The 27,673-nt window shown below is 41.5% G+C and overlaps 1 protein-coding gene across 1 annotated transcript; it reads left to right on the top strand.

Annotated features, from left to right (window-relative positions):
• Nucleotides 1-170: 170 nt before the first annotated feature.
• Nucleotides 171-25,064, top strand: LOC111874086 (zinc finger protein OZF). The gene is made up of 3 exons (XM_033755324.1): nucleotides 171-329; nucleotides 1,127-1,294; nucleotides 22,551-25,064. The coding sequence occupies exons 1-3, from the start codon at nucleotides 255-257 to the stop codon at nucleotides 23,943-23,945; spliced, it is 1,638 nt and encodes a 545-aa protein (XP_033611215.1). The 5' UTR covers nucleotides 171-254; the 3' UTR covers nucleotides 23,946-25,064.
• Nucleotides 25,065-27,673: the final 2,609 nt, after the last annotated feature.

The following is a 27,673-nucleotide window of genomic DNA, read 5'->3' as shown; positions in this document are numbered from 1 at the left end:
TTTCCGATTTCTATTGGTTCGCTTACATTATTGTCTGAAATATTAGTTTCTTTTGCAATTTCTTTTACTAGATAAACTTTACTTGCACTCTTTATCCTAAAAAATGATTCTGAACACCCATGACAACTGGAATGTGTCTGCCTTTAATGCTCTCTGCAATGAGTCGCGTCAGCTTGTCCTTGCCTCGAGGATTAAGATGCAAACCATGGACAGTATGTTCGCTCCTCAATATTGAAGAGACATCAGTCGCATCAATGTGGGCCGCTCCGACCTCCACAAGCGAACGCTCAAGCCAAAGATTAATCTCCCTTACACACCTGTTAATCCAGGCATGTAAGAAGTCAGCATACAGCAGGTTAATCATGACAGCTGCAAAAGAAATATCAAAATATAGGTTAGATTTAGTAGGAGCACAGGAAGTCAGATAGGACAGAGGTGGCACTGAACCTGCAGGCAAATATATATTTTTATGTTGAAAGTGTAATGACAGTCATGAATTGGGTACAGCTTTTTGTGCTTAAGAGAATCATATCAGCAGTTAAGGTGGTAGAGTGTTTTATTGTTGTCATCTGTCAATTCTCATGGCCAAAGAAAGAACATTTTATGACAAGTTTGTGTTAATTTTTATTATCCATTGTTTGAGTGGTTTTGTACATGGTTGTACAGACTATGACAGGTTGGTATATTGTGCACACATTGAAGAATGAGAAATACAAAAATTTGTACAGAAAATCTGAAAGAAAAGACCACTTGGGAGACCTGTGTACAGCTGGAAGGATACTCTTATGATAGATTTGAAATAAATAATTTGGAATGGTTTGGACTGGGTTTGTTTGTCTCAGGCTGCAGAGTCGTAATGGGCATGTGTGTATGCAGGAGTGAACCTTTAGCTACCATAAGAAACAGATACATTCGTAATTGCCACAGTTATCATTAATTTATCAGGAAGATTTCTGCTCAATGATCTTAATACTGTGTAATGGTTATGAAAGCTGTAGAGAAGAAATCTGCACAAAACAGCTGTAATGAGTTAGATGTAATGAAGAATGGCCATTGCAAGTAGAGTGTACTTTTTTATATAGTGTGTTTGAACTGCCATGATTGGTAAAGATATGATGTTTTACAGAACTATACAAATGTAGAGAAATATGTGCTGGGCCCATGCGATGAAATGTACCAAATATCTGATGATGTTAATCAGGCCAAGAATATGAAGGCTGAGGATGTCTCTGATGCAGAAGAGGAAGAGGATCCTGTGCCAATGCCAGTTATGAAAATAAAGGCTGAAACTCAGGTGAGCTGTATGACTATATTCCCAGTGTTAGGAAGATATCACAGATATCTGGCAGAAACGCCAGTTGTCTGTATAGAATACATTTCTCTGTCTGTGCACATGAGGTGACTTCACACTGTTAACTGGATCTGAAGACCTTCTTCTTAAATATCTGTAGGTAATTGTACTTTGTTGAATGTTGCTTGTGATCACTTCCATTTTCTTTTAAGCATATCTAATATAATTGAAATCAAACAGTATGTAAAGTGAACAATGATTCTAGGAAATTTTGAAGCTTCAAAAACTTTATATACTTGGGCAACTATCCCCAGTTACACTTATGTCATAAATAGATATCAAGGATACAAAAAATCCTACTTTCTCTTACAATAAGAGGGCAAGGAATTGTACTGCCGAGAGCTGTAGAAATATTTCCTACTGTGAAATAAAGCATGCTGAATGTTTTGTGCTCATGTGCTCAGGAAAGCGTTTTATTGTCATGTCAGTTCTCTTGGGCAAGGGAACCAACTTTTTTTTGGCAAGCTAGTTTCCATAATGCATGTTGGGAGTTTCTTGCAAATGGCTGTAGACATTATGAGACTTTGGTAAATTATGTACGAGAGTGACGAATTGAAAGGAAGTCATATAGCACCCACATTAGAATGAGAAATGCATTCAAAGGTTTCCACATAAATTCTGAAAGAAAGAGACCTCTTTACAGACCTGTGTGCAGCTGGATGGTTCATCTTATAAGAGATTTTAGATAATTTGGGAGGGTTTGGACTGAATTTTTTTTGGCTCAATACAGAACCGCAGTGAGCACCTGTGCATTCAGGAAGGTCCGTATGCCATGAGCTACAATAATGTCTAATGATTTTAACACTTTGCTGTGCGCGCACCCTTTAAAAGGTTTTTTGCTTTTAAACATGGCGGGCTGTTCGTGTGTTAACAGGTTTTTAAAACACGATAAGTTGCAACACACTATACATCTCTGGCTCCACCTAGCTAGCACGTAGCTGCTTGCAGCTGCGTTATAAGTCTCTGCAATGTTTGCTGACCAATCAGTTACTAGACCTCGCTGTAATTCTATGCCCCTGCAAAGGAAAATAAATGCCTTTAGTTTTTCAAGCTTTACGTAGCAAGCTATCAGTCAGTAGTTCAATATGGATCAAAGACCAAAGCGGTTGACACCCAAGCGATTTCTTGGAGAACAAGAAGTATCTGACTTCTTATCCGATGAGCTATCTGACGTTCCTTGTGAGTCTGCTAGTGATAGCGACTCACAATCTGATAGTGAGTGTGGCAGGGGCGAACAAAAAATTGTGACCACAGACAGTGAAAGTGAATGTGACTGTAGCTGTGACGAATGTGTGGGTAGCAACATTGTGGGGACAGCCACATGAGGAAAAGTAGACAAAATGCCTGCTTTGGGACAGTTGCTGGAAATCCAGGGGTGAAACAAATTCAATTGGATCCAACGCAAGTGTCTGAAGTAGCGGAACTGTTTTTTGGAGATAGTTTCTTTGACATGCTATGTCAAGAAACTAATAGATACTATCTTCAACACCGTGAACTTTATGACTGAAATTATAAGGCATTGAAGTGGGTGGATGTCAGTTCAGCAGAAATGAGAAAATATTTTACAATTGTCTTTCTAATGGGCCATACAGGAGTGATAATCTGAAAGAGTATTGGTCAACAGATCCATTTTTAGAAATTCCAATTTTCAGCAAACTAATGAGCTGTAAGAGATTTGAGCAAATTTGGTGGTGTTTGCATTTCAGTGATAATGAACTGCAACCAAAATCAACAAGCAGGCTTTTCAAAATTCAGCCCCTATTGAACTTTTTCGTTCAAAAATTTCATACAGTTTATAAGCCAAACCAACAACTGTCTTTGGACGAATCTGTGATTCCTTGGAGGGGAAGGCTTCGTATGCAAACATGTAATCCTGGGAAACTTACAAAGTATGGCTTACTTGTTCGTGTAGATACTGAAAGCACTTCAGGCTATATTGGAGATTTATAAATTTATTCTGGTGAAGGAAAGAAATTACAAGAAACTATTCTTTCCATTTTGGAACCCTATCTTGATCAAAATTACCATGTCTATCAAGACAATTACTATAACAGTGTGGCAACTGCAGAACACCTATTTTCGAGAAAAGTATGTGTTTGTGGAACAATTAGGGTGAACGGAGGCCTTCCTCCAGATCTGAAAGGGGGCTGTAAATGTTTGACAAGCTTGTGTTACTTTTCATAATCCATCTGGGGAGTTTCTATACAAATGGCTGTAGACATAATAATAGTTTGGAATATTATTTAGGGGAGTGATAAATTGAAGGAAGGTCATGTAGCACACATGTGAGAATGAGAAATGCATACAAAAATTTGTACAGAGCACCTGAAAGCAAGAGACCACTTAAGGTACCTCTGTTCAGCTGGAATGATACTATTATATCATTTTAAATAGAATTTTGAAGGGGTTTGACTCAGGTTACATAGCCATGATGAGCATGTGTGAATGCAGGAATGATCCTGGTGGTACCATAAAAAGCAGATATTTTGCATACTGCTCTAGTGACCACTAGTTGTTCAGGAAGGTCCCTGTGCCATGAACTTTATAGTGTCACAAAATTTTGAAAGCTGTTTGGAAACAGATCTTATTAGTTAGGTGTAATGAGAAACAGCCATAGCAAGGATAGTGTACCTTCTCTCAAGTAATTTGGTTTTACAGCCATGAATGGTAAAGATGTAATGGTATTACAAATGTATACAAATTTAGAGAAAGATGTGCAGAGGCCATGTTGTGAGACACACCCAGCATCTGATGATGCAAATCAGGTGAAGAATATGAAGGCTGAGGAAGTCTCAGATGCAGAAGAGGAAGAGGATCCTGTGCCAATAATATTTCCAGAAATAAAGAATGAACCTGAGGTGAACTGTATGTCTATATGTCCACTGTTAGAAGACATCACAGATATGCAGAAATGCCAGTTGTCTTTCTCACTTTTGAATAAGGAATATACTCTAATGAATGTTCTGAAGGCCTTGGCTTCGATCATTTCTATGTGCAATCTCCATGTAACTCTCCTATCAAAGATTACACCTAGATATTTTGCACTATTTACAAATGGAATATTTCATCCCTTTAGAGTAAGACTAGACTTAGGCGGTCGATGACTATGAGAGAAATAGACCCCCTGAGTCTTATCTTCATTAATTTTAATGTTCCAGTGCTCAAACCAGGTCTCCATTGAGCTGAGACCACGCTGAAATTTTCTGACAAATTCCTCCTTGTGATCTGTCACATACAGACAGGTGTCATCCGCAAAGACAGCCAGGTGAACACCAAGAGTTTGGGGTCCATCATTAATGTACAGATTGAAGAGACTAGGGGACAGTCTTGAATCTTGTGGCACTCCTGCTTGCATTTCCCTTGCCGTTGACATTTCTCCTTCAACTGAAACACTGAATTTACGTTGAGAGAATAATGATGCAGTAAGTTTGGTCAAACTGTTTGGGTATTGCAATTTTGATAACTTGTACAGCAAACCTGCATGCCATGTGGTATCAAAGGCTTTTTCGATGTCCAAGAACACCGTGGCCATAGACATTTTATTATTGAAATTAAGGGTCACATGGTCCACCAGCCTCATACATTGCAATGTTGTACTGTGACGTGCACGAAATTCAAACTGGTTGGCATTGAACAGACCTCTCTCTTCAATAAGTTCTTGAAGTAATTTCAGAATGACTTTTTCGAATAGTTTTTCTGTCATGGACAGCAGGCTGATTGGACATAAATTTTGCAGGAATTTCAGGTCTTTACCGGGTTTAGGTAAAGTTATCACTTTGCTTCCTTCCAAGTATTTCGAAAATGAGTGAGCCAAAGACAGTGGTTGAATAAATGAGTTAGGTGAACCAATGGTCGCCTTGAAGGTGCCTGAGGCATTAATTTGGGATGCCGTCAATTCCAAAGGCTTTTTGCAGTTTCAGGGAGTTTATTAATTTTTGTACATCACATGGTCTGATCCTTTGAGGGGGACTGTCGACTACGGTTTTGAGCAGAGCTTGAACTCTAGCTTCCACTTGCCGGTCATGGTTTTCGTCACGCAGGACATGCGGCATGAACTGAATTTCCAAACAGTCAGCAATTTCATAGGCTTTTTCAAAAGGATGGAATTTACGGCCAGAAGCACCATGAATAACAGTTGGTGCCCTTGGTTTGTCCATCTTCAAGAGGGATTTTGCAATTGGGCATATACCCTGAAGTGTGACTTAAGCGTTACCTATTTTTGTTTCCCACCGTTGAAGTGCCTTTTTTCGGGTCAGTCGCCTGATTGATTTTGTGACCCAATTGATTGCTGTTTTACATGCTGGTTCCCTGGTTTTTTGCCACAATTTTCATAGCCTCTGCTTATGTTTTAACAAACGATCTAGGCCAGGAATATCGTTGTTTATGCCCAAAAGTGTAACTTTACTTGTCGACAACTTATATGCCGAAGCAATAGATGCTGCAAATTCGCTTGCCGCTTTATCGGCTTCTACTCCAGACTTAATTTCTATTTTAGGTGATATTAACTCAGAAATGAGTCTTTGAAACCGCTCCCAGTCTGTGTATTTTTCCATAGTCTCCGAAAGATTCCTAATTTTAACATGATCCAGTATGTGGAATACTATTGGTAGGTGATCTGAATCCAAAATATCAGAGACAATGACATCTGCCATTCTGATATTTTTGTGAACCACAGTATTCAACATGTCACTATTTCCTGCAGGGGAATAATGAGTGGGGCACTGTGGTGCTGAAATTTCGAATTCACTCATATCAAAGAAATCCATGAATTTCTCACCTGAGGGGTTTGAAACTCTGCTATTCCAAATGTACTGAAATGAGCGGTTGTAGGTCTGTATAGTTATGGGGAATACCTTTTCTAACTGAATGACAGTTCTGCCTTTTCTGCCTGAGTGGCAGTCGGTTCTATAAAAGTGGTAATTTTGAAGAAAGAACCTCTCATGAATTTCCAGATGTGTCTCTGAAAACAGGGCCATGTCTTCATGTAGATCATGCAGCTTTTTACTGAGCTCATAGCGCTGCTTCTCAATGTAGTTGGCATTAAATGCTATGACTTTGAGTGCCCTATGAACTCTAGTGGCCTCATCAGATTTAATATCATTTTCGTAATGGCTACTATTTTGTCCTCTTCAGACACTGCACCATTGAACTCTGTCGTAATCTGCTGTACTACAGTCACTACTCTTAACATATTGTCAAGAGGTTGACTGTTTACGTGAGGAACCTGATCTGATCGACCTGTTTCTTCCTGCAGTACATGAACCGGTACAATCTGCTTTCTTCTCTTTGTTGGACAAGTCACCGGAACATGGTTTCCATGATGGTGCTTTTGCTGCTGTTCTATGCTGTCTCGGAGTGCTGTCTCAGGGAGACACCTGGGGTGACGATGTTTGAGAACACCCTCTTTATGGTAGTTTTGTGCGCTTTCTGCCCCTTCCTTTTCTCCTGTTCCTCCTTGGCATGTTTGCAACCCCAATAATTGGCAGGATGCAGTTTTTCTCCCTCCACCAACCGGCAGTTGCAGCATGTTGGAATGGAGGCAGAGTTTCCCTTTTCTGGGCACTCTTTGTGTAGGTGGCTGGCTCCGCACCACAAACGACGTGGAGGTTGCTTGCAGTTTGCCCAAATGTGGCCGAACTGTTGACAGTTGTAGCACTGCCTAAGCCCATTTTGTGCTTTGTACACGTCTACCCTAATGGCAATGTGGCAGAGGTTGGTCAGTCAGAAGAGTTCTTGGGGCTTCTCCGTTCTGGGTAGTGTGATAAGGAACAAGGGAAGGTTGANCAAACTGGTTAATCCGCCCCCGGATAATCGAGAGTTGACTGTACTTGTTCCTTTTCAAGGTGTCCGACAGCTGGTTGACATTTGTTTGACGCTAATGACATCAAACCCCAGACTCACCAGTCTGTCAGAGATGTCCTCAGCTGGAGTATTCTGAGATAGGTGATGGATGACAGCTTTGATGGCTTTTTCTGATTTCAGGTAATAGGAAAAATATGAAAGTTTGTTATTCTCTAGGAATTTTTTGATGGCTGAAAAGTCCACTATTTCTTTTGTGACAATTCCGGTCCTGTTCCTGGTGTTGCGGTACTCAAAACTGCCCGTGACAGTGTCTTTGACTTTACTCTGCAACTGTATTAAGTTAGTCATAGAGGTTAGAACAGTGGGAGGTGGCCTACCTGCCTTGTTGCATGATGGCTGCCGCTGTTCTTTGGGTTGTCAGCTGTGTCCTACACGACATCCATTCCTGATGTCCTCAGAGGCGCGAAGAAGTATTTTTTTGTCAGTACCTCACCTTGGGATCGTATCCTAGGATCCCTTGGTCCAGGTGTCAGCCTTTGTCTTCGCCCGTTCTTCTGAGGAGTTTCGCTTGCGTCTCCTTTGTTTGCGAAATTCCTGAGGGGATTCTGTTTGTTCTGGGAGCAGGGAGTCTCGCATTTCCCTGTGTATGGCAGCGTACGTGCTCAAAATGGTTGTAAAGAGCGCCTTTCCATCAACGTGCTTACAGAGCACTGTCCTCTCGGCTTCGGATTTTGTGATTAATTCTTTTCATTCTTTGCCATTTATAGAGGGCAATGTATGGATAAGATGCTGTATCGTGTCTAGGCCATTACTCAGTAGTTCTGTTTCTTCCTGGCAGTCAAGATTCCTTGCTTTTAAACCTTTATGGTTCTTCTGTAAGGATGCATCGATTGCCTTCCAGTGTTTTTCACACACTGTCGGCTCCGTCATTCGTTTGCTTAACAGTACATATGCAGATGGGACGGCCCCACCGCTGACACACCTGCCGCACCACTCTTGTATTATAGTCTATAGTTTCAATTCAACCGGAACCCAGTTATTCAATTCTATCCTGGTGAATATAAGATGCATAATATGTCGCTTTTTGATATTATGACTGTTGCTCTCTTCTTTGTGTGTGTTCTGTAGGAAGTCTTGAAATTGAACCACTCACTGCGAGGCCCATTAGCTCAGTTGCTAAAGGGTCACACTAATCTCTCTCTTTCTCCTAAACACTGAACAATAACTCATTTTTCACTGCACTGTGTCACTCTGAACTCCTAACTACTCTCTCTCTCTGATGGACCGATGTCAAAGTCAGTGTCACATTGCGACTGATGGTCAGTCAATCAGTGAGTCTTATGACCAAATATTAATTATAACCTTTAGTTACAGTCTTGCTTCTTTGGGGCACCCTCTCTGATGAGAGGATGGATCTGTCTTTTGTACATGCTGCTGGCCTTTGCCAATGCAGTCTTTCTTGGGTCCGAGTCCCTTGGGACTCGCGACCATATTTTGCTGTCTCAGATATGAGACTTCCCTCTTAGTGGCCTCCTACGAATCTCAGGGTCACAGTGGAGATATTCAACCCCATCTCCACACTGGTTTGCTCTTGACCCTCTTGAGTGATGTCACAAAACACTAAGGCTATAAACATCTGAGACCAGGCTAAGTCCATGAGAGCTAACAGCAAAAATATGCAATAAAAATTGTTCCAAGCACACACATGCATGGAACAAGGATATATAGGGAGGTAAAAATTTGTGCCACGAAACCAAACGATTAACCAAGTCCAGTATCTCTGTGTTTTATACACCATCATCAGAACACTATAGTATCTACAATAAAACAAAGTATGCCTGTATAGTATTTGCACAAGTTAACACAGACACCAAACTACATATTAAACATTGCATCTTTTTGCCAATGCCACCACAGACACAGAAAGCATCACCGGCATGGCACAATGCAAATAGTAGCAACAGATGGACAGGTATGAATAATTAACAGTAAATTTGGTGACATTCCTCCACAACACAGGCTAAACAAATATAACTAACTACACTGTGTTATGTGTGTAGCCTGTGGGGCAATAATATTAACAGTCATGTTCTGCACAAAATCTGCGTAGGAAAAAGGAATACTAACAGAAACCATAATATCGACAAAAGTATGCACACCTTCAGCAATTAGTCATAAGCAAAGGACTGTCTACGCTCTTGACTACATAGGCCTTTAATGTTATGTAAATATTTCTGCTATGATTTATTATGTCCTAAGCATGCATGGCAGTGTAGAAATGAAGAAGACAACGACTGCTTCTGTTGATTGGTAGGAAATTTCTGTGATGCAGATGTACAGAAACTCATCACACAATACAAGTGCCTGACTCTTGATAGGGATTATGTAGGCAGTCCATTGAACCAGTGTTTTATCTGTGTTTCTCCGTTATCACTTCCTCTGCACATGCATCCCATGTTAGGTGGGTCCCTTGTCATCATGGCATGGCGTGTCCTCAGGTTGCGGATGGAGGTGCCTTCCAGGTATGGGGGACAGCTGCGAATATACTGAATAAGAAGTCTCAGACAGCCGACAGGGGGTGGTTCTCAAGCTTGGGGGTTGGGCGTGGGGCTACCAACTCCTCTCTGTATAAAATAATTTTGCTACAAAAATTCTCAAGAAGCCTTGGACCTGGACAAATTTCTTGTATAAACGACCTACAAACAAAAAACAAAAACAATCTCTGTGGTGTCAGTCCGCAAGTGAACTATACCGACCGAATGACCGCTGCTTAGCGGCGAAGTTAGTGCCAACTTTAGCAGATAGAGGGATAGCATTAGTCTGTTAGCACCTGCTCACGTTGGTTCCTCGCTGGCAGATTTTCTTCTTTTTTTCTACCCTGAGGATGGAGGCGATACAGTCTTCCATAACGTCAGTTAACACAATATCTACATGGCGCCACATCCCAGAAAACTGCTTTGTTCATAGTCACTGCCGTGAAAACCTCAAGTCTTACAATGTTCCCTCATGGTAACATTCATAAATTTACTTCACATCTCCTGATGGGAAGATGCGGAATCAAATTGACCATATTTTGATAGATGGGAGATGGCATTCTAGTATACTTGATGTCTGATCATTCAGGGAAGCAGGCACTACCTGGTGGTGGCATTAGGGATAGGTAGACAGTGAGTAAACAAACAACGCACAGTGTTCATGTGGAGAGGTTCAATCTCAAGAAATTAAACAAGGTAGAGGGTAAAGAGCAGTATCGTGTTGAAATCTCAGAGAGGTTCGCAGCTTCAGAAAATTTAGATGCTGACTTGAGTATTAATAGAACTTGGGAAAGAATTAGAGATAATATCAAAATTTCAGCCAGAGAGAGTCTGGTTTATTACAGATTGAATCATAAGCTATGGTTCAACGAAGGGTGCTCAGAATTATTAGACCAAAGGAAACAAGCCAAACTGCAGTGGTTACAGGATCAAAGGAAAATAAATGGGGATAATATTAACAATATAAGATGTGAAAGGAGCATGCATTTTAGTAACAAAAACAGGGAATACCTGAAAGATAGAATAGATGAGCTTGCAGTGAACAGTAAGAACACGAACATTGTAGAGACCTGGATAGAGGAATAAATGACTTCAAGAGGAAATACCAACTTAGAAGTAACTTAGTGAAGGATGAGAATGGTGATCTGCATGAAGTTTCCCACAACGTTTTGAATAGATGGGACTGGAATTAAATGGGACATATCAGCTGCTGGTCTGGGCTGATCATGCGAATCTAGTGGGGGATAGTACAGACACCTTAAAGAGAAAGACACAAACTTTAATTGATGCTAGTAAGGAGGTTGTTGTAGAACAACGTTCCTGAACCTGTCGTCTGCGAGCAGACTTAAATTAAATTAAATTAAATTAAAAATTATCCAAACAAAACAAGTGAAAATTAAATAAGCAAGTACAAATTATTGAAATAAAATGGTTACTGAAAAAAGCAAGCTTTCTAAATTCTACGAACGTTTGACCGGAGAAGATTCGAGTATTTTCAAGGTATGAGGTTGTGACTGCATTGTCACTAACTTCAGAGGAGGGACCGCACCGATAATTGGTACCTGCAAAAGATGGATATTAAAAGAGGGGTGCACTGAACAACAAAATGGTTTTATTGCTTCTGCTTTCCCTTGCTGTGTTGTTAGATTTGACGTAAACGTATGTTATCCACATTTCGAACAATTGCATTTTGTTTATTGTTATTTGTTACTGAAAGTTTTCCTCCTCCAAAAACGCTTAGCATATCTTCATAAGTGCTAATTGATAGTTGGACAAAGTGTGTCGTGAGTTAACTCCAGTTTTTATATATATTTCGGAAACATTTTTAATAATGGAAAAGTGGCTTAGAACAGGTACTTTGAAAATAAAAGCAAACAAAACAGGCGATGCTAACCCTAATTGTGGTACACGTGTTGTAACAGTGAGTAACTGTGATACTACATAGGTCACTCCAAACAATTTTTTAAAAATTCAGATTTTATTTTACAGTTTTCGTATTTGTAGGGTGCATAGAAGGATACTTCCAACCTGTATTATAATTTAATTGAACCCGTTCCCATGCGTAGTGCTGTCGTAGCAAAATAGAACTCTGTGGCTTGATTCCGCAAGCGAATATACCGACCGAACAACCGCCGCTTGTCGGCAAAGTTAGTGCCAACTTTAGCGGATAGAGGGTGTCGCGTGGTCAGGGCAAAGAATCCCCCATGGCTGTTAATTTCGGTTTTCTAGACCGGGCGCTGTCATAGCACTCCTTCAAAATGGCTACTGTGCTTGATGTTCATCAAAAGAACGTGCTGTTATAGTTCTTTTGTTATGAGAATGAGACAGTTGGAAATATTCACAAGAGATTGAAAAATGTGTATGGAGAAGATGCTGTTGATCACAGTACAGTTAGTCGGCGGGCACACAGATTATCTGGTGAAAGTGGGCACGCCAATATTCGGGATTCTCGTCGCACCGGCAGATCGCACACCGCACAAACACCTGACAATGTGCAATGTGTTAACAATATGGTTTTGGAGGACAGACGTGTGACTGAAAGAAATGTCAGTCCAACTGGGAATTGGGGTAGCAAGTGTGTGCAGAATATTGAAACAGTTGGGGTTGAAAAAAGTATGTGCAAGTTGGGTTCCTAGGATGTTGACAAATGCCCACAAAGAAACCCGAAAAACTGTGTGCTACACCATTTTGAATAAGAAACAAAACAGCAATTAATGAAATGGGACCATGCGAACTCACCCAAGAAAAAGAATTTCAAATCTGCGCCTTCGGCAGGAAAATTTATGGCTACGGTCTTTTTTGATTTAGAAGGGCTTTTGTTTGTGGACATCATGCCACAAGGAACGACCATTAATTCTGATGTATATGTGGCAACCCTAAAGAAACTTCAAGTTCGACTGAGTCGTGCTCGACCGCATCGGCAGCAACAGGATGTTTTGCTATTGCAAAACAACTCCCGACCACACGTCAGTCAGAAAACCAAGGACGAGATCACGAAAATTGGATGGACAACATTGCCACACCCTCATTATAGCCCTGATGTAGCACCCTCTATCATCTCCTTGGTAAACTGAAGGAATTCCTTCGCGGAACAAGATATGAAGAAGATGATGCCCTCAATACAGACACTAAATGGTGGCTCAGATGCGTTGGTCCAGAGTTTTACCGTGCTGTCGTACAGGCCCTAGTTCCAGGGAGGTGTAAGGCAGTTGAAAAGGATGGAAATTATGTGGAGAAGTGATATTTTGTAAGATTTGAGTTTTTCATGGCGATGACTCTGAAGAAAGCAGTCTTGTGGAATGTGGCGCCATGTAGATATTATGTTAACCAACATTTCAGAAGAACGTATCACCTCCATCTTCAGGGTAGAAGAAAAAAGAAGAAACTCTGCAAACGAGGAACTGGCGCGAGCAAGTGCTCACACAGTAATGTTGAGTCGAACTGTATAAGTTGGAAGAGAAGGGGGGGAGAGGGGCTATGTGGGAAATCAGTAGAGAGGTGAGGGGAAGGGTCTGGGGAGGTGGGCCAACAGGTAGCAGGCCCGAGCATATATGGAAATCGTGTCTGGGCGAGAAATGCATTATCTAGTTTCCTCCGTTCGGTCAAAGACAGCCTGGGACTAAGGACACCGGATGTATACTGAATCCCCTGCTAGTGCGGCAAGGTCTATATTAGGCAGATGGGCTGTTCCATGGACATGAGGTTGAAGGAGCATCAGCGCCACATCAGCCTCGAACATCCGGACAAGTCAGCTGCGGCTGGACACAGCATCGATTTGGGACACCGCATTCAGTTTCAGAATACCTCCATCCTAGCTACCAAGACCTGATATATGGATCGCATCATTAGGGAGGCCATTGAGATTGAACTCCATCCTGAGAATATGAACAGAGAGGTGGAGTTTTTTCTCAGAAAGTCATGGAAGCCTCTCATCTGTTCCTTCAAGAAACCTCCGGGATATGACGCCAGATCCACAAGGCCACACAGATCCATGCTCGATTCGCATCGCAGCCCTTAAACTTTAGAGTTAATGCCCTCCTATTAACCTTGCCTTTCTCGCCCCGACACGATTATACCTGCTCGGGCCTGCTACCTGGTGGTCCACCTCCCCAGACCCATCCCTCACCTCTCTACTGATTTCCCATGTAGCCCCTCTCCCCCTTCTGTTCCTTCTTATACAGTTCAACTCAACATTACTGTGTGAGCACTTGCTCACTCAAGTTCCTCGCGTGTGGAGTTTCTTCTTTTTTTCTTCTGCCCTGAAGATGGAGGTGATACGTTCCTCCGAAACGCCGGTTAACACAATATCTACACGGCTCCACATCCCAGAAGACTGCTTTCTTCAAGTGATATTTTGTTCCTAAAGGATGTATCAGCATACTGTGTAAGTAGTAAAGGTCTATAATCAAAACTGACTTAAAAACGTTGTGCATTACTTTTGGAGTAAAGTCGAAGAAGCAAGCAGTTCAAAGTAAAAATACAGTAGGAAATATGACAGTTCATATTTGGAATTTGGGTTTACTTGGTGGGTGATGAAAGTGAACAGAAACCTCAATGTGGTTTGGGTTGTGAAGTTTTGTCGAACAAGTGCACACAACCTGCTAAACTCTGATGACATTTAGAAACTAAACATTGTAATGTAAATAATAAGCCAATTGATCTTTTTCAGCGAAGCTTAGGTACATTAAATCATGGGCAAGATATACTTTTAAGTCACGGGTTCGATTAATAACAAAGCACTAAAAGCATCCTACCTCTTAAGTTTGTGCATAGCCAAAACATGAGAACCTCATTCTATCAGGGAAAATTTACTTCTTCCCTCTATAAAAGATGTGATAAAAGCTATGTTTGGCAACACGTTAATAAAATATGTTGATTTTATTCCACTTTCAAATGAAACTTCTGGTCGCAGAATTAACGATATGGCAGGAGACAGAATCTCGGTTAATCGAAAGAGTTAAGAAGAGCCCTTATTATGCGTTACAAATAGACGAGACTACTAATGTTGCAAATGGTGCGCAGTCAATATGCTATGTAAGATATGCTCATGATAACATTCATGACGATATTCTGTATTGTAGAACTTTGTCAACCCAAACAACTGGAGAAAAAATACAGTTTATGCTAAAGATACAGTACTGAAAGTCGCGCATCTTGAAGGCGCGTGTGCGTTTATCGACGGTGCATAGCTCCAGCCGCATGTGTTCCCAGTTGTGAAAAGGAAGTTGTGTTGTGCAGTTCGAAATTGGTCTCTTGATGGAGGAAAAAGTATTCGTAGTTGAGTATTATTTCCTCTCATATGGAAGTGGTCACCAGACAACTCGCTTCCTTTGTTTTGAGCGGCCAGATATTATCGTCCAGAAACCGCTACATAGTAAAGTTGTAGTATAGCTCTAGTACTTAGAGCTGACAGTCCTCCGACCCGGAGTAGGAGAAGTATTGGTTGTGGCGGGAAGAGCTCCAGCATGCCGACAAGTGTGGCGGGGAATGCAGTACAGGCGTTCTGAAAAGAAAATAACTTCTTACCTCATTGTGTTGCATAGTGATGCTGGTTTATTCTCGTTGATGTTCACACATCTGATGTTAAGTTTTAAATGCCGAACGGCAGACTATTATACACTTTCCACTGTTATATACATGAAGAGTTTATTTACATATTACATGGGTCTATTCTAAAGAGGCAAAACCGGCAATATCCGCATAGATATCATCTCCATATACCCGTCCTTCCTCGTCACCACCAGATGAATCGGAGCTATCATCAGAACTGTCATCACTATCACCACCAACATGGAAGACGAACTCCCATCCTGCGTCCAAAAGGCCTTCCCTTACCATTAATTGTTGCTCAGTGTTCCTTACATGTCACCTACGTTGCCAGTCTTCTGCAGTTATGGAAGCCAATTTTTGTTCTGCCAGTTTAATGATGATATCCATCTTAAATGTGGTATTGTTTGGAGCAACCCAGTTTTTTTTTACGGTGGCCCATATTAACTCAATTGGGTTGAGTTCTGGTTGATATGGAGGGAGTCGTAAAATATTGTGATTGTGTTCTGCAAAGATTCCATCTATTTTATAGGAAAGGTACTTCGGTTTGAGTGGTAGGATCATATTATATATATGTCTGGATTCCTCAGTGATGAAAAATCAGTGTTATTGAAGGTAATATGTGTAAGGTGATATTTTAGCTAGGATATCATAACATTTCTTCTTGAATTTGAGTTAGGGGTTATGTTTATTTGTACGTTATGGTAGGGAGCATCATCAATGACAAGGACAGAATTTGAGGGAAGGTTAGGATAAGTCGCTCCTCTAACCATTTTTCATAATTGGTGTAGTTCATATCACTGTGGTAGTCTCCTTCTTTTTTTTTTTGGTGGGATTTGAAGCAGACATAGGCACTAGGGATGAAACCTTGCTCTCCCCCTGCATGGATAACAGTGAGCCGCTGGCCTTTGGACACGGGAATATAATCCCTGGATGGATCCATCACTCCATGCATATGGGGTGGTGTGCGATGAATGAATATAGGTTTCATCCATGTAGATGATTGGGTGACCCTCTTTCCTATATTCTTTAATTTGCCGCAAATACTGAAGACGTTTGGCTCTGATATTATATCGTTCCACCAGTATCTGCCGATTATTTTTTGTTTTCTTCCAGCAGAACCCCAGTTTCAAAATAATTTTCTTTACTGTGGAGATGCATCCCTGAAAATCTAACGTTTCCTTCAACTTTTCGTGAATTTTCTTTCAGGGTACGTCTCTGTATTTCGACTATGTAGAAGTCATTAATTGTTCTTCCCACCACAGACTCGTTAAAGTCGTCCAAAATGGCTAGTGGAGATTTCCTAGGTCTTTCTTTAGGGGGCAGTAGCCATCAAGGATTGTAACAGATCCAGCAGCATCAGAGGACGCAGAAGAACAGCGAGACCTCATAAAAAAGTGAAAGTCCAACCAATATAATACAGTTGAACTTTAATTCATGAACTTTTAACCAGTGGTAGTAATTAAACCAGTTGAAGTGAACTGGTCGCAATGATGAGCGTAAGTAGGAAGAGACTGAAAAACAAGTGAAAGCGAAAGTATAACCAGTGATCTGAGTCGAACTTCGATTCACGAAATTTTTTTAAATTTTAAAATTTTAACTTTTAACATTTAGAACAATATTTTAACTTGAGTTTTATAAGAAGAGCTTGATATATCATTGAGCATAAGCCTGAATAAGATACAGGGTCGAATAAGTGGAAAAATGAATGTGATTGCGTGTAATTATACAGTTGTTCGTACACCTGAGAATGACCTCTTGAGGTCAAAACATGTAGTGTGATAATAATAAAAACGTGTTGTGTAGTCGGTAAAATTGACTCTAATATTGAAAATAGGACTCGCCTGTTGCGTGACATCACAGCGTAGCGGGGAGGGTGTGTACCGAGCATTGCATATTTACGGGATGAGTGGGGTATGTGACATCATTCGCACTTACTGTTGCACAATCCAAGCGTTCACAGACTTGTCGCCTAGCAATGCGCCAATACAGTCCGCAACTCTCATGTTTCGTGCGTGCCCTGAGGCCTCTGTTTCTCAACAGTTATTGCATAGAGCCAGTACACCACAATATCATATACTTTTTTAAATGTGGATTATTTTGGAACCCTGATCCTTTCTGTTGAATGTGAAATTGAAGATATGTTGTCGTACTGTACATAGATTCACAAGCTAAAATGCAAGCTGGAAACAAACAACTTTGCAAAATGCAGACCATTCAGTGAGCAATCAGAACTTAGGCAAGTCCTTCCAGTTTTCAGCACACGTGTATAGGCAGACAAAGTTATGTATGCAAAGTGTATTTTAATCATTAGTTCAGAATGGGCGTAAGAGTTATTTTTTTCGTTTCTTAACAATTCAATTTTAAATTATGACATGTACAGCATGCTACCTTCTTGGGTAACTAGCACACCTATAGTAACCTCGAATGTAGCAGTCTGTATTAACTCACGTTTAGATTATTTGTTGGGGGTGGATATTCCCCCTTTAAGGGAATTCATTTCAAGTGGCACCTTTCCGGTCCCATTAATGCAGGGATAACCAGGACTTCCACTAGTGTGGCATACCTAATGCCTGAAGACAGGTTTCTTCCCATCACTGACACTTTGCAGTAATCCTCTCAGAATATCAAGAGTATATGTTTATTTGTAGTAATTGATTGTTGGTTCAGACTTTGACTAGTTTTGCCTCTTGGTCTGGAGACTAGGTTTTCTGTCACTGCCTCATAAATTTTAACAGCATGTGCACTCCTAAACCCTATGACCTCCGAGTCATGCCGCTTTCATTTGTAGTACAGTCAGCTGTACCCTATTCCTGTGCTTCGTGACATCATGGTGTTATATTATTCCCTTTCCCCAAAACCTCAATGCATCACTTTCACCTGCTACCTGCTACTGTACTCCATCACACTGTGTCCAGTTCCCAAATTTAGTGTATTCAAGATTCATTTTGGTCATGCTGTGTGATTGCTATGCTATCCAATGTAGAATTGGGATTTTTTTTAATGCTAGTGGGGTGGGACTAAGTCCCTTGTACTGCGGCCACTTTTGGCCTATTTTACCAGCCCCACATGATTGGTGAGGGTGATTGTGGAGCAATTGGTTGAATCAAGATTGGCAGGGGAACCAAAGTACTTGGAGAAAACCTGCCCCAGCGCCAGTTTGCCCACCACAAATCCCACTTGACCAGACCCGGGATCGAACCCGGGCCGCCATGTTGGGAAGTCAGCAACTAACCGCTTGAGCTATGGCGTGCCCAACAAGTATTGAGATTTATCCTTATTTAGACACCCAGTTCCAGGTGAGAGCATTGAAACTAAGAACTGAATCGGGCAATGCAATGTACAGACATGAGTATTGCTTTGCAGTCTCAATGGAAATGTGCATGGCCAATCTGGCCTCTTTCTGAGTGTGTAGCTCAGTGGGCTTGCTTGGCCATGAGACTATCAATGAAGCTGCCAGATAAGCTATCTTCCTTGGGGAGCTGGTCATCAGAACAGCCTCTGGGTGGTAATATTTCCTGCTTCTATACTGCCTGATGTCATCATGGCAAGATGTATGGACCAACACAGACGATAAGAAATTTCAGCCAGTGTAGCAGTGTGTTCAGATGTGATAAGCCTTCAGCTCCATCCGGAAGGAGGAAATCATGCCAACAATATTTTCCAGTTAGGAACAACTAACTGAAATAGCCATTTGTTGCAAGGGTCCCCCACAGCTATTTCTGCACTGTGTGGTGTGCCCATTACCATTTTACACATCTGGAAGGAGAGCCTATGTTCTGACCAGTGCTAAATATTGCCATGTGTAGGTGATTATGCATGATGAAAATAACGGGTTCTAGTTCAGATGATTGGATTTATTAGCGCTTCGGTTACAAGTTCTCTAAATCATAGTCAGTACAGCGCTATTGCTGATTTACACATTTTCCAGTTCACTGTTGCACACACACTAGGAGTCTCCACTGTTCATCTCTTGGCAATGGATCTCAACATAGAATCTAGCACTTCAAATGACTGTGATGTTTTTGCCATTTCTTGTTCAGTCACCCTGGAACCTCAGAACTCAATTAAAAACTATATTGCATCTTTAACTGCACTGCACTGTTCACTAATCTAAGCTACAACATGTCTTCATTATATAAGCTCTGCAGGGACAACACAGAAAACACAAGTCACATGATTCCTAGCCAGTGAGTTCATTGGTGCACTGACTCTTGCTTAGCAATGACCTATAACATTTGTTCACTGAGACACATCTTCCATTGTTGCATGCTGGAACGTATTTACTGAGCTATTGGCTAGAAATGCTTTGAACAAATCCATTACGTTGCTCCCTCCTTAAGCCTGTCTTCCTGAATAGCCTGACAGTTATTAACGTTTGCTTCCTTTCCAGGAGCTCTGCTTTCACCTTCTTCCTGAAAGTTATTCTTTTTCTGGTGTTCTCTCTCTGAGCACTTCCACTACTCCCAGGGCGAGCTCACTGCTAACGTGCAAATAGATCCAGATGAATCACCATCAACCAGAGGTTTTCTTTATTTTATCTCTTTCACACCTGGATTTGCCAGTGCTCCACATATCCAGCTCTTCCTACATTACTGCTGCTGCTACGGTTTTCTTCCATTTTGGATGGAGCCTAATCCTCCACAATGCCCAGTCCTTGTTTCCCCTCTGGAGGGGGTGACCCCTCCACAAGGTTACAGTTCCTCATTTTCCGCAACCTGCTGGACATCCCGGTTGCTTGCTTCATGATATCCAGTTCGAAAGCCTTCCTGTCAAAGTCTTCTATTGTCTCAATCTTAAGAAGCAGCTGATGGCTTGTGCCTGGGTTCTTTATTCTCCTGCTGCTTCATAGTTGTTCTCTTAGGCCTTGGTCCCTTATGCCATTGTTGCATTCCGGGCCCTTCCAACGTCTCTTCCCGAACATTCGTCCTTTCTGTGTTTCTTGTACCACATTGTCCTGGTTGTATCTCTTGTGATTGTGTCCCCTGCGCCGTGCTATTTTTGTACTGTGGGGCATCCTCCTGCTGGCTGCAGACAATTCCTTCTGCGGTCCACAATTTCCCTGGGTCCAAATTTTCCTGAAGACGTTTCTCTTATGCTGTGCCACTGCTGCATAATGGGACACCTTCCTGCGGGTGGCAGGCAACTTCCTCCAGGATCCACAATCTCCTTGGGTTAATTCCTTCGGCTCTCCGTTGCTCTGCATCTTGATGCCAGGCCCTATGCTGCTTCATTATTCCCGAAGATTTCACCTCAGCCTCTTCCATAGGGACCTCCTGATGTTCCACTTTGGATTCCATGTCGTCAGAATGTAGCTGCTTACTGTGCAGACACGCCTCCATCGTTACTTGGCAGGACATTGTCTCTATTCGATCATTCTTCATGTCCGTTATCCAGGCATTAAGTATGGATATCTTTTCCTCTTGGCCAGATTTTATTTCTTCTAGATTTATGTCCATCTTGCCTTTGTTAGTTTTCATGTCTTCCTTTAGTCCTTTAGATCTGCATCCACCTTTTCTTATGATGCTTTTGTATTGGCGGTCATCCTGGTGACGATTTTTGCCAGGAGGCGGTCAGTTATTTGTTCCCTCTATATAATTTAGCAATATACAACCTGATGCAATCGTAAATCCAATAATCTAATCAATGTGATCCTATCTTTACCACTTCTAACGTCAGTTGTCACATATTTTATGATAAAACAATACGGTCCAAACTGCCATCCTCTGACGCTGAAATGTCATGTGGGGGTTACAGGTGATAAAAACAATGGGCTTTATTTCAGATGATTGGCTTTATTAGCACTTTGGTTACAAGTTCTCTTAATCACATTCAGTACATTGCTATCCCTGATTTACACATTTCCCAGTTCACTGTTACACACGCGCTATGATTCTCAGTTCCCACAAGTTGTCTTCTGGCAACAGGTCTCAACAGAAACTAGCACTTCTCTGATCACTATGAAGTCTTCTTGTCATTTCGTGTTCAATCATCTTAGAACTTCGGAAATCAACTAAAATGATTCCTGGAGTCTTAACTACACTGCACTGCACAGCACTCTTCTCTGATCTAAGCTACAACAGGTTTTCATTATATATGTTCCGCATGGAGAACACGTGATTCCTACACACTGGTTTCATTGGCGCGCCGACTCTTGCCTATCAATGAGCTATAACATCTGTCCACCGAGACAGATTGTTGCTCGTTGGAATGTCGTTACTGAGCTGTTGCCTAGAAACGCTTTAAGCTAATCCATTACAATATTTTCACGGTCATAAACATTTTGTGGCATCCTAGGAGACTGCACAAGTGGTTTTCTTTATGGTTTCGGGCTGTCAATGTAAATTGAAATTACTCCGTTTTATTTGCCTCTTTAAGTCATTTTATATGTATTGTAACGTATTTTGCCTCTGAAGACGCCGTTCAGATTGTTAATTGGTTTATTTAACAACCTAAAACTTGTAACTACAATTAATTATAACACTGTTACGGGTTTACACACTCTACAACCCTACACAATAGTCTCTTCACTCTATCTTCAGTAGGCTTCACGTATTTATAACGCAGAAGCTATACTAATGTCACTGAATTACACACTCCCAATACCTTCTCAGTTATCACAAACTATCACTGATTATCACACGTAAACTCTTCTGATCACGCGTCGGTTCTTCTTCCACGGCTGCCAGACTCCGAATACCAACTGGCTTCGGCGGTTGCTACATTTCAAATCGCTCCTTACGCATTCAAGTCTCCCTTATAAACCCTCAGTCGGACAGTGGGAAACCCACCTCACTTCACTGTTGCGTAAACGCTGTGTTTGCAGGCGTTGCTGGGGAACGCTGCCAAGAGTTGTTTATTGCTGCGTAGTAACTGTGGTGTCCCCTGTTACGTCACTGTGGGAAGTGCTGTTACGTCACCGTGGGGGGCGGGTTACCAAGCATTGCGCCGTCCACGTCAGTATTATTTCAAGAACTTCGCTAGACCATATACAAGCTGTCATACTGTCAGTTCTTAACTCTGCATTTACTGTTTCATTTCTGGATCCTTTCCAGCATTGCTCAAACACCTATACAGCCTTACAAAGGCATATTTTTTGATTTTGTAATTTTTTAAATAGTGACAGTGCAGCTAAATTTTTGTTCACACACAAATAACCATACATACTTTTGGACACACAGAAGAGTGCATTCACTGTCTTCTACTCTCAGTGCACCCTTCTGATGCTTACCCACTTAACATCCCACTACACTGCAGTTTGAAACTCATTTATCTTACTACCAGGATTTCTCATGTTATTTCGTCTCTTGTTCCAGAGTACTCTGAATGAACTTCAACCTGTACATGGTGAGGAGCAGGAATATTCTTGTAATGAGTATGGTGAGTTGTTCAGTCAACACTTTAATTTGAGGACACATCAAGGCATACATAGTGGGGAGCGACCATTCTGCTGTGATGTATGTAATAAGTCTTCCAGTGATCAGGGTTATCTGAGGAAGCATGAGCAAATACATAGTGGGGAGCAACTATTCTGCTGTGTTGTGTGTAATAGGTCATTCCGTCAGAAGAGTGATCTGAAGAAACATAAGTTAATACATAGTGGAGAGCGACCATTCTGCTGTGATGTGTGTAATAAGTCATTCATTCGGCAGTATCATCTGAAGACACATAAGAATAAACATAGTGCGAGTGCAGAGCAACCATTCTGCTGTGACGTTTGTAAGAAGTCATTCAGTGCTCAGGATAATCTGAAGAAGCATCAACGCATACATAATGGGGAGCGGCCATTCTGCTGTGATGTGTGTGATAAGTCATTTCATCGGAAATGTGATCTGAAGAAACATAAGTTGATACACAGTGGGGAGCGGCCATTCTGCTGTGATGTATGTAATAAGTCTTTCAGTGATCAGGGTTACCTGAGGAAGCATGAGCGCATACATAGTGGGGAGCGACTATTCTGCTGTGATGTGTGTAATAAGTCATTCCGTCAGAAGAGTGATCTGAAGAGACATAAGGTAATACACAGTGGGGAGCGACCATTCTGCTGTGATGTGTGTAATAAGTCTTTCAATGATCAGGGTTATCTGAGGAAGCATGAGCGCATACATAGTGGGGAGCAACAATTCTGCTGTGATGTATGTAATAAGTCTTTCAGTGATCAGGGTTATCTGAGGAAGCATGAGCGCATACATAGTGGGGAGCAACAATTCTGCTGTGATGTATGTAATAAGTCTTTCAGTGATCAGGGTTACCTGAGGAAGCATGAGCGCATACATAGTGGGGAGCGACTATTCTGCTGTGATGTGTGTAATAAGTCATTCCGTCAGAAGAGTGATCTGAAGAGACATAAGGTAATACACAGTGGGGAGCGACCATTCTGCTGTGATGTGTGTAATAAGTCTTTCAATGATCAGGGTTACCTGAGGAAGCATGAGCGCATACATAGTGGGGAGCGACTATTCTGCTGTGATGTGTGTAATAAGTCATTCCGTCAGAAGAGTGATCTGAAGAGACATAAGGTAATACATAGTGGGGAGCGACCATTCTGCTGTGATGTGTGTAATAAGTCATTCATTCGGCAGTATCATCTGAAGACACATAAGAATAAACATAGTGCGAGTGCAGAGCAACCATTCTGCTGTGACGTTTGTAAGAAGTCATTCAGCCATCACAGTCGTCTGAAGACACATCAATGCAAACATAGTGGGTAGCAGCCATATTGTGTTGTGTGTAATAAGTAATTCAGGGGAAGCACAGTAGATCACTGTGGTCACGGTGCAAGGGCCAATTGGTCCCACCCCTTGTACATTCATTCATTCAGTAAGTCAGTCAGTGATGAGCGTCATCTGATCACATAAGCGTTCACATAATTTAGAGCAGACATATTGCTGTGAAGTGTGTAATATGACATTCCATTATCACAGTCATTTGAAGACATATCAGCTCACACATGGGGATGTACGTAGTAAACCTTGGAGCAGTAGAATTGCATTTGGACTAAAGGAGCAATGTGTGACTTGTGGAAGGCCACAGTGTTGCTTGCCACAAGTCACACATGCTGCATATCTGAGGAATGCTACAAAATATTGGAGTTACTTTCTGTTGTAATCCTTTCTGACTGACGCAGGAAATGAACTGAGGCCCATGGTCCATGAGGTCAGTTCATATCTGTATTTCTTTTTAACACTGCTGAATGTGTACAGGACCCTGTCTATGTAGAGTGAACAGACATAGCATGATATTAATTTCTCATACATTTACATTTACTTGAAGTGTGGAAGCTAGTGATTAGTAGAGCATACTTGTTTAAACTGATTAATGGAATATAAACATAATTCTGCTACATCATTTGTCATGATGTATATTTTTTGTGCTCTTTCTCTTTCTACTGTGGGTGAATGTGTTGTTGAATTGTGAATTGTGTTATGAATTGATATGTGTATATGCTTATCAAGAGTCTTCTTGAGCCTGGCATCGAAGTGCAAGCAACAATAAGACAAGTAAATAAGAGCTTGTGACTATGAGAAGAGTAGCTGTTTGAAAGACCGCCCCAGGTTGGTCACTCTGCCTACACATTAGGACAGCGAGATCTTCAACTAGCTTAATTGTGAATATTTAAGTGAATTATAATTAGTACTGTACTATATATTCCTTCCAGCTGCACTATGGCCCTGGGGTCAACTCAGCCTCTAATAGAAATGAGTACTAGGAATATTCCTGGGAGGTAATGGGTGGCGGGTGCATAAGGTTCAGAACCTTACTGCCATCTTTGAGCCGTTAGTCTAGAGGAGCCGTGTCAAACATGCGGCCCCCATAGCCACAAAGTGCGGCCCCTCAACTTTTAGAGGTAATTGATATTAAAATCAATATTAAAATGTTAATAGAAATATTTTTTGTAAAGACAGTTTTCCAGCAGACCAGAAGACAAGAAGTCTCACGCATACATAAATTAGCAGGCTGCAGGAAATTAAATGTTTTGCTATTTCTAACATAATTTCTTGTGTAATCTCTCTTTTTACATATTGAAAAGCTGTTTAATACTTGTCAAAAATGGCATTCTCTTGCTTTTTAAAACTCTAGGATATGTGACTTTAGGTAATTATATTGAAATTATTCCTAAATAATAAATAGAGTTAAATTTCCTTGTATCAAAATCGAATGTATATTTCTATTTTGAAGTGCGGCCCTGGACTATTATTTATAGGGCTGAGGTGGCCCTCTGTACAAGTTGAGTTTGACATCCTGGTCTAGAGAATGTGGAAGCCTCAATATCACACAACCCTATGGGCCTCCACAGCCTGTTAGAGGGATATCTTTTTATACTTTTTATTGAGTATGCTGGGGTAACTCCAATAGACCGGTGAAATGAATGGAAATTTTTTATCAAGCATTACAGACAAAGTATTATTTTGTGGGATACTGGGTATGTTAATTAGAAAAAGTTAAAATAAACATACTGTCACATGTGTCCTGTTAACGTGACAGTAAATAATGGGTTCTGGATTTGATAACTCGATTATTGGACAGTTTCGCACATCGTAACTACAGTTCATTATTACACATCAAATTATTATTGAAACAATGACACAGAAAGTAAAGTCTTCAACACTTCAATTCTAATCTTTTGTAGTCTCTGGGACTCTACCCTTGGATCCTTCTTTTCTGTGGGTTCCTGCTCATGGCATCTTGTGCTTCGGTCTTTCCTGCAGAGACCACTCTCAGACTGCTACCACTGCTCCCTCCTCATCCCAAGCAGTTCATTGCTAAGGTGCCAGTAAATTAGATGTTGAACCGCCCCTTTCTCTTCTCTCAAATTACTTATTATTAGATCCGTGAAGTTGGGAGAAGCAGCCCATCATCTCTGGTTCTATTGCTGTGTTTACAAGCTCCCCAGAATATTCGTGGGGTATCCAAGCTATATGGAGAAGCTACAGTGATACGTCAACCTTCCAGATAAGAATAACATAGTTTAATAACAAAGTAACAGAATTACACAAAAAATACATAATCAAGGCCAAACAGGGGTACAACAACCCAAATCCACAATTGCGGAGCAATCACTAGTCGCCAACAGGCAACAAAGAATAAACTAACTCTCCCCAGTTTCCCTAACTTCCTTTAGGCGTTAAACAGGTTGCCCCAGAAAAGCACAAATAATAATAATAGAATAAATAAGTAAATAAATGTGCGCACGCAACCGTTCTAAGCCAACAGCTTGCGATCGTGGCAGCCTTTACCTTACCAGCCAGCCATGGAAGATATACCGAATGCAATTTAGAGGTACCAGGTCGAAACAGAATTTCTAGTAGCAATCCCCACTAGCTGGTAAGCGTCCACTCGGGACCTCGTATTCTGACAGACTTCGAAGCAGGTCTCGTCTCCTTCCGAGACATCGGAAGAGGGATAGAAGGTCACGTGATACACAGACATCACGAGGATAATACATCAACATATGGGGGTGAAGATGGAATGAGGGAATGACAGATGCCATGACATCACGCATAAGAGCAAGCTGACCTTCAGCACGGCTCAATGTATCTCCATCATCCAATGTTTTTTTCTTTTTCCAGCCAGTGGGGCCATAACTTCCGGAGTGACCGGTGCTCCAACATTTCCAGCTCTTACTTTTTCTGCTTCAGAGGGCTCCGAAACCTCAACAACATCCGGTTCTTGATTTTTCGTAACTTGCTGGAAGTCTCCAGCGTTTGTTTTGCAATTTTCGATATGGAAATCTCAAAAAAGATTTCCTTGAGTGTTCCTCTGCTTCCCAGAAGTGCTCACTGTCCTGGGCTCCACCTTCCGATGTTGTCCGTTTTTGTTCCCTTCTTCGTCAGATATAACAGCCGTCTGCCGCCTAGGTCCTTTATTTGCTTCCTGCCTCATACCTGCTGCTTTAGGCCTCGGTCCCTTATGCCATTTTTCCATTCCTGTCCTCTCCAACATCTATTTTTGAATATCCATCCTTTCCGGGTTTCTTGTATCACATTTTCTTGGTTGTATCCCTTGCGATTGTGTCCCCTATGCTGTGCTACTTTTGTACTTGGGTCATCCGGTCAGCTGCAGCCAATTCTTTCAGCGGTCCACAATTTCCTTTGGTCCGAATTTTCCTGATGATGTTCCTCTTGTGCCACGCCACTGCTGCATAATGGGTCACATTCCTGCAAGCAGCAGCGAATTTCTTCCAGGAATCATAAATTCCTCAGGTAAGTTCCTTTTGCTCTCCATGTCACCCTCCACCTAGCTTCTGGCCTGTATGCTGCTGCTTCCGTCTTTTTACCGGTTTCACTATGGCATCTTCCTTAGGGATCTCTCGATGTTCCGACCCACATTCCATTTCCTCAGGATTTCCCTTCAAATCCATGGCTTTTCTTTTCTTGATTAGTTTTTGTCATGGCTGTCATCTGTTCGAAGATGGCTATCACGCGATCAGTTGGCTCCA

This window comes from Cryptotermes secundus, unplaced genomic scaffold, assembly GCF_002891405.2.
Source record: "Cryptotermes secundus unplaced genomic scaffold, Csec_1.0 scaffold2261, whole genome shotgun sequence".
Taxonomy (NCBI): domain Eukaryota; kingdom Metazoa; phylum Arthropoda; class Insecta; order Blattodea; family Kalotermitidae; genus Cryptotermes; species Cryptotermes secundus.
This window is presented reverse-complemented; position numbering and strand designations above follow the sequence as displayed.